At 46.9% G+C, this 14,136-nt stretch overlaps 1 protein-coding gene across 4 annotated transcripts in view; it reads left to right on the top strand.

The window, feature by feature from the left end:
- Window positions 1-14,136, top strand: part of ARAP2 (ArfGAP with RhoGAP domain, ankyrin repeat and PH domain 2) — a 593,408-nt gene that overhangs the window by 369,318 nt on the left and 209,954 nt on the right. For all 4 annotated transcript variants that reach the window (XM_073646268.1, XM_073646261.1, XM_073646254.1 and 1 more), the window contains one exon: window positions 13,886-13,991. In XM_073646268.1, coding sequence (XP_073502369.1) covers window positions 13,886-13,991 — 106 coding nt within the window. The remainder of the gene's footprint in view (window positions 1-13,885; window positions 13,992-14,136) is intronic.

Genomic DNA, 14,136 nt, shown 5'->3' on the forward strand with positions numbered 1-14,136 from the left:
TTCAACTCAAAACTTTATTCTAGGTGATGTTACATTTTCACATAGGACCCCTTGTTCGAAAGGAGCTTCTGAACTCTCTCGTCCATTGAATTTGTCAGGTTTTGGATGGTTTCTGCTTCAATTGTTTTGCATGAGGACAGAATACCCTCCCAGAGCTGTTGCTTAGATGTGAACTGCCTCCCGCCATCATAGACACTCCTTTTAATGATGCTCCAAAGGTTCTGAATGGGGTAGAGGTCAGGGGAGCATGGGGGTCACACCATAAGTTTGTCCCCTTTTATGCCCATATCAGCCAGAGATGCAGATGTTTTATGTGCAGCATGAGATGGTGCATTATCATGCAGAAAAATGATCTTGCTGTGAAATACACGGTTCTTCTTCTTGAACCATGGCAGGAAGTGCTGTTTGAGAAAATCCACATACATTATGGAGTTCATCTTTAGCGCCTTCAGGGATCCTAAAGGGGCCGACAATCTCTCTCCCCATGATTCCAGCCCAAAACAATACTCCACCTCCTCCTTGTTGGCGCTGTAGCCGTGTTTGCGTGGGGTGTCCATCAACCAGCCATCCTCCACTCCATCCATCTGGACCATCGAGCGCTGCACGGCACTCATCCGTGAACAAAACAGTTTTGAAATCAGTCTTCATGTAATGTTTGGCCCACTGGAGCCGTTTCTGCTTGTGTGAAGTGGATAGAGGAGGTCGACAGGATGGCGCATGCACAGCTGCAAACCTCTGAAGGACCCTGCATCTTGTTGTTCGGGGGACGTTGGAGGCACAAGCAGCTTCAAAAACTTGTCTGCTGCTATGACAAGGCTTTTTTGCCGCTGCTCTTTCAACCTGACGTAATTGCCTGTAGGAAAGAGTCCTCAATTTGCCCTTATCAGCACGCACACGTGTGTACTGTGAATCAGCTACATACTTCTTGATTGCCAAGACACTTCATCCTGATCATCGCACAATGTTGATTGTAGTCATGCCTTGACCTAAACACTCCACAATTTGTTGCTTCTCAGCAGCCGACACATCCTTTTTCTTTCCCATTTTGGCAGAAAATGTAGGCTGCTTAATAATGTGAGAGAGCCTTCTTAAGTAGTCTTGCCTTTCATTGGACACACCTGCCAAACTAATTAGCACAGGTGTCTGCAATTGCTTACAGTGATATAAAGAGCCCTGACACACATCACCATCAATGAGTTTAACTGACAAACAAACAAATTCTTCCCTTATCACTCCTAAACACTTTTTGTATAATAATTTGGAACGCAGTGTACATGTGCTTTTCCACAAAACACCAGTGGTTCACGTAGTGAATCTTACAGTTCTAACTTGCCAACCGTGGTCTGTATGGAGTTGTTCAATAAAGGGCCCAAAATTAAGATAACATAGATGGGAGAGGTCTCTATGAATAGGAATTCCTAAGTATTTGATACCCTGTGAGGGCCAGGCAAAGGGAAAGTTGGACTGGATGGAATCCTATATGGATTTGGGGAGGGAGACATCGAGGGCCTCAGACTTCGCTGCATTGATTTTAAAATTTTACCAAGTAACAAAGTGATCTATTTCAGCCATAACAGCATGGATGGATATATGTGATTGAGAGATATATACTAGGACATCATCAGCAAATAGAGAGCACTTGTACTCGGTGCCTCCCACCTCAATCCACCTAATATTGGGGTTATGGCGAATTGATGAGAGCAGGTTCTCCGTCACTAGGATGTATAAGAGAGGGGACAGAGGACATCACTGCCTTGTCCCATTGGTGATTGTGAAAGGTGATGAAAATGTTCTGACGCACCCCCTGGGCCTTGGGACATCCGGAGCCGGACCCTTTTTGGTGGATGCTGGTGGTTGTAGTCTTCGTGGCGGCGACCCAGTTCCGTGGCTCAGGGCGGTCAAACCAGTGGCGGAACTATTTATGTGGTTTTCATGTTTAAATGTCCGACTACGCCACCCGTGGATTGCGGTCAGAGTGAACCGCCGCTACAGGGCAGACCACTGAGGCTGGTGTTGTGGGTGCAGCAGAGCGTAGCATAACTCCCCACGGGAGGAGTATAGCCTCAGGGCAGTGTATGCGGAGGATGGGGGTGATGGTGCAGGGCAGCAGCAGTAACGACACGGAGTCAGTGATGCAGTTCAGGGCCTTTACTCACAGTTCTTATTATCCAGACCACGTCTGCAGGTAACGGCTGCCCATGTCGTACTGTGCTCACCAGGTGAGGGGCTCAGACAACTCCCAGATAACTTTGGAGCACTTCACAGGACCCCCTTTGTGTGTCCTTTGTCTGGCCTTTCTTACCAACACTTCTGCCCGGCTGCCTCGGGCCTCCTCTTGGTAAACTTGGCGCCAGTTTCCCTGACCCTATGTGGTGCCTTCCTAGCGGGTGTAGCGAGGGGCTGCGCCACATAAAATGTCAGAGCCTCCGGTTTCTAGCTGAGGGTCGTTTCCTGCCTCCACTAGTTCGGCGACCGGTCTCCCCCTTTGGCCTGACCCCTCCACGCAGGTGGATTCGGGCGTGCGGTGGCGACTCGCCCGTCCGCACCCCTGGGATCCCTTCATTCCTCGTTCCTGGAGCCTTCTCCGCTCCTCTTCCTTCCTTCTCCCTCTTCCAGGCCTGGGCCTCTGTTACTAGGCCCACCTCCGGAGCAGAGCTCATGCAGAGCCCCTGCTCCCTGCCACTTCTGCTCAGACTTCTCTGCACTGAACTAAGATGGTGCCCACCTTTTATACTCCCTTCTCAATGCACCCAGGAACTGCTTCCTCCCTGCTCCTGCACTACAGGGTTCCCCTTCCTCAGTGTTCCCTCCCCCCACTCCAGCCAGGGACAGGGACTGTCGTGCCCATCTCAGGGGCATATTGGTCGCCCTGCCCCACGGCAATGTGGTGTAATGCATGCAGGTGTCGGGTCCTGATCCACACTCCATCCTTACCTGAGAGTGAGATATCACACCTCTGGGTGAGGTGCAATACGTCTGTAGCAACCGAGCCCTCAGGGTGCTACAGTTCCATTTATCTTCAGCCTAGGTGACGTATTGCGATACAGGGCCGTGATTTTGGCTATAAAAGGGTCCCCTAGACCCCTACCCCAAGCTTTTTAAGAGAATCATATATGGCGTGCCAGGAGACTCTATGGAATGCTTTCTCAGCATCCAACGAGAGTATCTAATTACAAATTTTTAACTGCATCTAGCCCAGGAAATACTTTGTGCCTAGTAGCAGTGTCTGCTAGTGAGCGGATTATCCCGGCTGTTAAGCAAGCTGCACCACCTGTAGTTTAGACACTTAATTTTTTCAAAGGAAATGCTTCGGGACCATGGGATACTTAGTGAAGAGCATCAGGAGGCACCCCAAGGCATAGGGGCTGGGACTGGCAGTAGGATGCCTTGCGGTGGACAGCCGAGCTCGATCCTTATAAAAGCTTTTTAACTGCAGCAGCTTTAGTGGACGCTACTGGAGCTGGAATTACCGCGGCTGCTGGCATGAGACTTGCCCTCCAATAGATCCTTGTAAATGGATTTAAAGTGTATTCATTCAAATTAGAGAGACAATTTAAATTAAAAAACTTAGAGCTGCCTCCACCACAGGGGGGCTCGCTCGACCCACCAGCGGACAGGCACCAGTATTGGGAGAGGGGGGCTGGACGTCAGGGTTCACCGCGGCTCTGGCACAAACCCGGCGACACGGAGGTGGCACGGGCAGGAGCGGACTGGCCGTGTCGGCTTCTCACTTTTTGGATTTTAGAAGGGCATGACATGCCTATATCTGTGTCTCCCCCTCCTTTTACTCCTCCACCTCTTTTATTTTCGCATGACTATATGTACTTGTCACTTTTCCATGTGTTAGTTATGTCTTCTGAGCAGTTTGTCAGGTTTTGGACACCTTTGAAGGTGTTTTCTATGTGTTTCTATGTGTTTTTGTTTGCCTGCCATTGGTTTTAACGGTGTTCGAAGGTGTTCGACGAACAGTTCGACGAACAGTTCGGCGAACACACGGGTGTTCGACGAACCGAACCGAACTCGAACACTACGGGGGTGGCTCAACACTACTCACAACATACCCTATAACTGTATTGCAGAGTCTCTCCCTTCTAATGGAAATTTGTCGTTACTGTGGCCCTGCTTTATGTGTCTTTAAATTCTTAGTGGGGTTTTTCCTAAATTTGGTGAGCCGTTGGACTCACTGCATACCCTATAACTGTATAGAAGACTCTCTCCTTTCTAATGGCAACATATCGTACTCGTTACTGTGGCCCTGCTCTATGTGTCTTTAAATTCTTAGTGTGGTTTTTCCCAAATTTTGGCAGCCCTTGCAGTCACAGCATGGGCATTAGCAGTGTAGGAGACCCGCTCCTTTATAATGGGAACATTCTTTTTAATGAGACCCTCCTCTATGTCCCTTCAAAGGGGTACTGGGTTGCGTCCGAATTTTTGGCAGCCCTTGCAGTCACTGCATACGCAATAACAGTATAGGAGACCCAATCGTTAATAATGGGAACAACAAGGCATAGCCAGGTGATGGCTCTTTAACAATAGCGAGGGCCGACTGCTGGCCTTTTAAGAATAGTACGGGCCGCCTGATGGCCCTATAAAAATAGCCTTTGTGACTTTCAGAGTCCCTCCATCATAAATGAAACAGTATGTGTCTGATGATGTGTCACACACAACATTGCCAGATAAGGTTGTGAAATGTTAAAATGACAGTTCCCGGTGAATGCATTTGTCTTAAAAAACAACGTAAAAAAACAAACAGTAGGATCTTTCTTTAGTATAAAAAACAGAGTCGCCAATGTAACCTCAATGTAATCACATTGTTCAGCTACTGCACCTCCTCCTCCATCTCTGAAATGACCACATCAGTCACAAGCTGAAAGCACTGCAGCAATGCCTTGGCCAAGCGGCAACAGGCTGTGCTGAAAATAAAATTTTTAATGCTTAGGTGACGGCCCAGCGCTGCAGAGTTGTTGAAAGCTGTAACACAGCACCCTGATCTGTGGCTCTCACCGCTGAACATGCAGTCAGGCATGCTCGTGTGTGACAATGGGCAGAACCTGGTAACGGAGAAATGACAGCCGAAGTAGATACGGTTTCCCTCTATGCTAGTCCTTTCACCAAGCTAAAGAATATGGCTGTGGTGAAATACAACTCCCACTGATTAGCTGTTCAAGATTTAAAAACATTGGGCCCACCAGAGGATTTGATTCCGAGGGCTCACCTTTCTCCCCCGCTCAAGAGCCCCATAGCAGCTGCAAAGTTAGTGCTATTATGAACTCTCCTGATGTAGAAGCCAGAGCACACTAGAGGATACTCTGGTGGGACTGTCCAACCCTGCCGAGAAGCAGTCTTGGCTAAGAAAAGTGTGTGGGAAGGTTCCCGGACACTGTATGGCTGCTTTTTTACTGAGATGGAAATCCACGCAAACACGGGGAGAACTTACAAAATCCTTGCAGATGTTGTCCTTGCTGGGATTTGAACCCAGGATCCCAGCGCTGCAAGGCTTCAGTGCTAACCACTGATCCAATGTGCTGCCATTCGCCCTCTGATATCTAACAGGCTGGAGAAACTTGCACCTACTGCCACTCTATCTTCAGCTCCTTTGTGAGAAACTAATGTATTTGGGCAGCCACTCAGTCTACCAAATAAAATTCCTGAGAAGGAAATTGGGGATGGCTTCGCTACTGGTACTGGGGGCAGTGCTAATTCCATGGTGTCGTACCATAGTTTACTGGAAATATTCCAGGCTGGTAGGAGGCAAGCATATTCCCACAGAAAAGTACCAGCAGTAATGTTCAGGGACCCACACTTGTAGATGGTGGAGACAACACCTGGAGAAATAGTGGCGGCTGGGGGCCGAGTATGGACACCCGGCCGTGGCCGGCATGAGGTTGTGAAAAGCTTCTGTCTCCACGAGCCTAAAAGGCCACATTTCAAGTTAAAGCAACTTTAGAGGACTTCCTGGGAGAAATGACAGCTGGAGTAGATATGGTTTCCCAAGTCATTTCACCAAGCTAAAGAATATGGCTGTGGTGAAATACAACTCAGCAAAAAAACCTGTGGACTGGCTCCGTACCGTCCCTGGCCATATTCACCTGTCCACATGTTTGTGGTTAGGCGGTCCTACCCAGTAAGTGCACTGGGGAGGGCACGAATAATGTTGTGGGACCCGTGCTTGTGGAAGGCGGAGACGATACCTGGAGAAATAGTGGCGGCTGGGGACCGAGTATGGACACCCGGCCGCTGCCGGCATGAGGTTGTAAAAAGCTTCCACCTCCACGAGCCTAAATGACCACATTTCAAGTGCAAGCAGCTGTCAAAAATTTTGCAGAATAGTATTGCAGCCTGTGGGCTGGTGGGTGGATGGCTGCATACTTGCGCTTGCATTCCAAGGAATGGGGTAGGGACAACTGCACTCTGTACTGGGACAAGGACGTGGACGGTGATTGTTGCAAGTGTGCAACAACAGGTGCATGGCGGGAGGCATCTTCGCATGCGCCAAGGATCACTTATGATGGGCACACTTTTATGCAGTGACCTGGGAGTCAGAGATGCTTCCAGGGGTCTTCCCCATGCTGTTCACATGTCTTTTCAGCACTGTATGCATGTGTCTGATGATGTGTCACACACCACGTGGCCAGATAAGGTTGTAAAATGTTAAAATTGCATTCCCCAGTGCATGCATTTGTTGAAAGCAATGCAAAAGTGCAAAAATGCATCAAAAACGCTACGTGTGAACATAGCCCAAGGTGTGGAGGAGTATTTTTGTTTTTGGTTATTTATTTTGCCTTATACACAAGTCATTACCCTGGAAAGGATGTTCCTTAACATATTTACCAGGAAAATCCATTTTGGATTCGTTTTTGTATGTTTTATTGTGAGTCCGTAAAAGTGGTGTAATACCTCTGACAACGTTGTTGACAGCAGTGACCTGGGAGTCAGAAATGCTTCCAGGGGTCTTCCCCATGCTGTTCCCATGTCATTTGAGCACTGTTCCCATCAATTTGGGTAATTTTTAGGCCCTCTGCAGACCGCCAGGGGAGCCGCCTGAAAAATGCTTGAGTTTCCCATAGACTTACATTGGGCTCGTTGCTTGGGTTGAGCACCCGGGTATTACAATTTGCTCGACCCGATCAATGAGTACCCGAACATTTTAGTGCTCTCTCATCACTAATCTTGACCATATCCCCATCTCCATTTGCTGAAATGCTGCCCAAAACTTGCAGGGATCCTTCCCCATGCTTCGATGCTACCTCCATCCACTTATTATTGTATCTCTTTCCACATCTTCGGCAACAATCTGCCTTCTGTTTCACAATTTGACTCATCAGCCCTAAGCACCTGCAGTAATTTTTCTCCACCCCAGTTGCTATGCTCTCTTACATAATTGAGTAGCTTGGCCTTGTTTCTATATTTAAGGTATGACTTTTTGGCCAGGATTCTTCCATTTATACCACTTCTAGGCAGACTTCTCCGAACATTAGATTGGTGTAATAGAAGATTCTCTTTCACCACTCCTTACATGGGAATCTGACACCATGAAAGGGCTGTCCAATCTGCCAGCAGCATGTTATAGAGCGGGGAGATAAATAGACTGATATATAGTTTTGTGAGAAAAGATTCAGTTTAACTTGTGTTTCATGCATTTACACCTCTCCTCTTTCTAGGGTTTTCAGTCCAGTGGGTTGTCCTATCAGTGACTGACGGCTTCCTTTGTATAAGGTGCATATACAGATGGCTGTCAGTGACTGATAGGACCACCCACTGGACCAGAAATTCCAGAAAAATCAGAAAGTATCCAACTTTCTTAAAGTGGAGAAAAAGGTTATGCTGGTAGATATAGTTTGCCAACAGAACCACAGAGTGGATTATCACTGTCCTAAAATGGACAAACACATGTTTTAAAATAGTAAGAGACAAATTTTGTGTTTAGAAGGCAAAAATAAATATATATATATTATGTGGTTTTCTGCCAAGAAAAATGTTTTTCATCTTGTGCTTCATAAAAGCAATTAATAAACTCAAATCTCTTGGCTGAACCAATGTTATTTGCCATCTTCTTTTTGTTTATTGAGTAAGACACACATCCAATGTGTGATATAATTATCAGGTCTTCACACATAAGTTAGCGTTTCACCCACATATTTCTATGTGTGTTCAAGCAGTCACTAAGAACGTATGTTAATAATAACGTTAGCTATTAATGAATACATTGCTGCTTAAATATTTATTCAAAGGAGTGTGTAGCCTTCATGCTCATTAGTTCATTTTTCTCTTCTTTTTTTTAACCATTCACATTTCACTAAAAAATACTCTTATGTACTGCCTTATATCAAATTCTCTTTTGCCATCTGCGCTCATAAACGTCTTCGCCCTCACTATATTTCTGCAAGAGAGGCAGGAGCCACAGGGATAGCAGCCCCATTTGGGGTTGCTGATATTAAAAGGTAACACATTTTTGCGCACGTAGTGGCTGTGCATTAATGTATCCCTGAGGCTCCTCCCCCTTCTTGCTGTCATCAAAGGGTGTTTTGGGACAACCTCTCGAAAGATTGGATCTGTTTTTAAAACCTGCCAGTGCTTGTCAATGATGCTTCTGATGACATGCCATTGATATTTGAAGGTAGATATGAACTTCACCACGGGATGGGCTGCTGATTTTTGCAGTGGTTTGGATGAGAGTAAATCACGTCTGAACGCATCTCTTGCTCTCCGGTAACCCCGCCTAATGCTCCTATTGCTATTGCCTTCAGAGACAAATCTCTCCCGCATGTCTGCCATGCACACCTCGAAGTCCACGTCATCAGAACAAATCCACCTAAGGCGTAAAAATTGTCCAGTCGGTATTGCACTGATCATGGACCTCGTATGAGCGGACAACGCATGCAGGAGAGAATTAACAGATATCTCCTTCCTGAATATGCTTGTCCCAACATCACCTCCCGCATGAATCATAATTTTAATATCTCGGAAGTCAATGCTCTCTAGATGATGCTTATAAGTGATATTGATTTTGAGATCATTGACATTCAGGAAGGAGATAAATACCTCGAGCTCAGGGACAGAACCACCCCAGGCAATCAAAATATCGTCTATATATCGAAGCCAGCACTGCGCATGAGCCACAGCCGGGGCCCTGTCGCTGAAAACCTCCCTCTTCCATAATCCGAGAAAGAGGTTCACGTACTTGAGAGTGACCATGTACATATGCGCAGGATGCCACGGTCATGCGACGATGACGCGGTCTCGGAGGGGCGGCGCTCCGGACCATGTGACGTCAATGGAGGAATTCCTCCTTCCGGGGCGCCTTCTGAAATCGTGCTGTGGTTACCGCTGCCCAATGGTATGCAGCGTTATGCGTCATTATTGGTCAGTGTTTACGTCTTGTCCCCATATAAGGGTCTCCCTATCCCACACACTTTATCACAGCCCCCTGAGGAAGTACGGAAACTCATGTCGGGGCTTCTCCCTGACACGACTGGTGCCGCACACAATCTATTGGGTATGATTGCAATATTGAATACTACTTATCTGATTCACAATTGTAATTTGGAACATTTTTTGTTAACTGTCTCCTTTTGACTTATTGCTACAGCCCATTTTTTTTACATATATTATTATTGTGTTCTGTGTAGAATTGGAAGTCTTTAACAATGTGGGTTGTATACTATTAATAATGTTACATCATTTTACCATGTGAGACCTGTCATATCTTGTCCTTTTCCAAAACAACCAAATATTGGGAAATGTGTCACCATTATAGCGTAAACCCATGGATTGTGATGGCTTACAATCGCACCATCTGTGTCGTATTTCCCCTATTTTGCCTTATCTGTCCTATGTACTGTAACTCTGTATTATTATGGTCTGGATCATGTGTTGTTCTTTATATGACTAATTATTAAAAATTTTGTAATTTGCATATTAACACATGGTCTTTTTCTATATTTACTCCCTCATTACAAATGAGATCCACAAATTCTCCTACTAATTTTGTTCTTGAGTCTGAAAACCAGCGTAACAATTAATTATAGTGGTAATGACTATTCACAGTATTAGGCTACTTTCACACATTCAGTATTTGGTGAGTTTTTTACCTCAGTATTTGTAAGCCAAAACCAGGAGTGGGTGATAAATGCAGAAGTGGTGACGTGTTTCTATTATACTTTTCCTCTGATTTTTTCCTCTCCTGATTTTGGCTTACAAATACTGATGTAAAATACTGACCAAATACTGAACGTGGTCTTAATGTAATATATCACAAATTAACTCACCAAAATAGCACCCACCCAGATGTATGAATATGGTAGGCAAAGGAAACAGCGTGAGAAGGGTTGCTCAACTTTAAAGTATAGGGTACTCTGAAGTAAAAATATCCATTGCTTCCATATCTTGAAGGCAAAGGAAACAAACATGATCAATCAAATAATACAGTTAAATCAAAAGTCACTTGATTGAACATATACTGTATCATAACAGAGATAAACTAGTAAATGTTATTGTGTGTATTATAATGAGCACCACTTACACTTGAACATGTAGTTTCTATATCCATGAATTATAGACCTGTTCAAGTATAGTTATACTGTAAGGAGACAGAAATGCTGCCCATTTTCCCCCTTGAAGAATACTGTATGTGTACTGTTGATGTGTAATGTGAACTGTGAAATGCGTTATGGTGTTGGTAATGTTTTCTGTCCAGAAACTGGTAAGAGTTAATGGTTGGGACTAGCCCAGAGTGGGAGAGGCTAAGCTGAAGAGATGGAGGTAGTTTCCTGTCAGGAAGTTAGAAAGGGCCCAGTCTGCATAAAAAGAAGACCTAAGTCTGATGTGAGCGGTGCCACATGATTTATGTATCCTTGGCAAGAGAGGAGACAGAGATAGAGGATTGCGAGATCCTATCTGAGAGCAAGATAGAGAAGTGACTAAAAGAACAGAGTGATTGATTGGAGATGAGTCCTGGGTCAGGGCGCCTTGCATTATGGCCCAGAGTTTATAACTCACAGAGATAATGGTACTAGATGGGAAAGAGTACGTAAGATGAAGAGAAAGCCCCACGAGGAAGTTTCAGAGGGTCAGAGACAGAGAAGATAAGTACCAGCCATACTGGCAATATAGTTCCCAGGGGAAAGAAGATGTAGAGATGTGGGTTGAGTAAAGGACTCTTGCAATGTGTTATGCACACGCCCGGGCTGAGCGGCGTGTGCGTGTGATTGTAGTGATTCCACTGGACCATGAACCGGAGAGTGCCTGGAGGGGCGTGACTAAGTATCTGGCCGATCCGACCAAGATGGCACGACGGCATACGACGCCAGTGCACCAGGGAGAAACCGGGCAGAGGGACCAGGTGCTACTCCAGGTCAAACTCCGGACACGGGGGTTGACCCACACAGGGATTACTGGATCAGGCTGGTTAGGCTGGCGCACAGACTGGAGGGTATAGGCAGGCACGACTGGTATGCAGGCAGGCGGGTAAAGGCAAGCGCAGCTAGAGTGCAGACAGGGAGGCACTAGCAGGTAGGAACACAGGCGGGATAGGACCCAGTACACACTGGGACTCAGGAACAATACAGGTAGAGGGGTACAGGCAAGCACAGCTAGAGTGCAGACAGGGAGGCACTAGCAGGTAGGAACACAGGCGGGATAGGACCCAGTACACACTGGGACTCAGGAACAGGCAGGTTAGGCTGGCACAGACTGGTGGATATAAGCAAACACGGCAGGTATGCAGATGGGTGGATACAGGCGAGTATGCAGGCAGGGAGGTACTGGCCGAAAGGACGGGCTGGAGCACAGAAAGGTTAAGACCCAGTACAGACTGGGTCACAGAACCGCAGATGCGGTAGACAACCACAGCAGAGAGGGAACGCCCGAAGCGGTGGGCAAGAACAGAGCAGGACAGGGCTGCAGGAGCAGCGAGCACAAGCAGGGCAGGACAGGACTGCCGGAGCAGCGGGCAGAAGCAGGGCAGGACAGGACTGCCGGAGCAGCGGGCAGAAGCAGGGCAGGACAGGACTGCCGGAGCAGCGGGCAGAAGCAGGGCAGGACAGGACTGCCGGAGCAGCGGGCAGAAGCAGGGCAGGACAGGACTGCCGGAGCAGCGGGCAGAAGCAGGGCAGGACAGGACTGCCGGAGCAGCGGGCAGAAGCAGGGCAGGACAGGACTGCCGGAGCAGTGAGCAAGGAGTCAGAGCAGGCTAGAACCGCCGGAGCGGTAAGCAAAGGAGTCAGAGCAGACTAGAACCGCCGGAGCGGTGAGCAAAGGAGTCAGAGCAGGCTAGAACCGCCGGAGCGGTGAGCAAAGGAGTCAGAGCAGGCTAGAACCGGCGGAGCGGTGAGCAAAGGAGTCAGAGCAGGCTAGGCTGAGTAGGGGGGACAGGGCTCTGTTCACACGGAACAGACAGGAAGGGAAAGGCAGAGCCAGACACCCACGGGGTACTTGCAGTGAAGTAGCGAGTGGACCACAAACTCACAAACGGGAGTACAGAGACAACAAGCAGGAGTTAGGTACGAGTTCAGACTCTGCAGAAAAAGGAAGGGAACGGACATAGAGGCAAAACAGGTAAAGGATAGGAGAGAGTTCAGACTGGAACTGAGTGTACGGAGGAGACCGACACTGCAGCGGGATACAGGAGCGGGTCTGGGAATACGGCCCCCAGAGAGGCAGGACGAACAGGCAAGGAGCGTGTTCAGACAGGACAGACAAGATACAGGAGCGGGTCTAGGTAATCAGCCCCTAGAAGGCAAGAGGAACAGGCTAGGAGCGTGTTCAGACAGGTCAGACAAGATACAGGAACAGGTCTAGGTAATCGGCCCCTAGAAGGCAGGAGGAACAGGCTAGGAGCGTGTTCAGACAGGTCAGACAAGATACAGGAACAGGTCTAGGTAATCGGCCCCTAGAAGGCAGGAGGAACAGGCTAGGAGCGTGTTCAGACAGGCCTGGAAATACAGCCTCCAGGATAGGCAGACAAGAGAACACAGAACGGGACCTGGCACCTTCAGAGTGCAAGCACACACTGAAAGAAACACTATGCTCAGGCAGGGATAGATGGGCGCAGCTGAGCTATATACCAGGTGACAGACAGCAATAGGCTGAGGACGCACAAGAGGTGTGACCCACAGCAGGTACAAAAAGCAGGAAGTGATCGGGCGCCGCCCTTAAGCAGCAGAAACAGACACAAACAGACAGCATGGAGGGAAGCCAGAGAGACATTCTGGACAGGAGATCAAGTGCGCGCTCTTGCACAGTGGGAGATGGACCACTATGCAAGGACGCCGCCAGGTATGTTACACAATGCTTCCCCATGGTTGCCGTGTAACCTCTGTCTTATCCAAACGTGCTTAATGTATCCAGCTTTATCAAATTAAAATATATTCAGAATTTTTTTTTTATGAAAGGGTTTTTGAGCCTTTTAGAATTTGTTGAGTATCAATAGGACAGTCCATCTATACTATATGCTCCTTCCGCCTGCTCTCTGCTGTCCCAATGATATCTTGGGGTTTCTCTTCTCTCTTGAGCTGCAGATGAGAGCCTCAGGGGCCACGTGCAGTCTGGGGGTCTGCGTGTTTGAGACCCCTGTTTTACACAGATGTTTGTTAACATGTAATATCTGTCATGTTCACATTCGATGGAACACATTGGACACCATCGTAAGCCTCTTTGAACTTCAGAAAAATTTCCATAGAATGTAAAAAATAATAATATTAGGTTTCAGTATTTTTATAGAAAAACACAGATGATGTATGTCATCATTAATAAATCGGCTTAGAAAAGGTTATATCATCAGGCGACTTTTTCTTGAAAAATGCTGATATAAATAATCTTCCCCTTAGGATGATGAACTGTAATATAAATGTGCAGTCAATTTTCTTTATTTTTTCATCTCTGTCAGATATTCAGGATGATCAGGAGCGGGTGATAAAGTACAAAACCTTAATTGATACACTTCCAGCAGTGAACAAGACGACTCTGGCAGCTTTAATTGAGCACCTTTACAGGTCAGTCTGCCCATCTATGCATTGTGATTAGATGAAACGAAAGTAAATAGAAAATGAATTCCTTGTTTGCTATTATGGTTGCTAAAATAATCATTTTAATTTTTCATTCTGCGAATATCACATTATAACATGTTGTTTTTCAAAA

The sequence above is a fragment of the Phyllobates terribilis genome, unplaced genomic scaffold (assembly GCF_046119375.1).
Source record: "Phyllobates terribilis strain yellow unplaced genomic scaffold, ASM4611937v1 Scaffold_1__5_contigs__length_1240528914, whole genome shotgun sequence".
In the NCBI taxonomy this organism is placed as follows: domain Eukaryota; kingdom Metazoa; phylum Chordata; class Amphibia; order Anura; family Dendrobatidae; genus Phyllobates; species Phyllobates terribilis.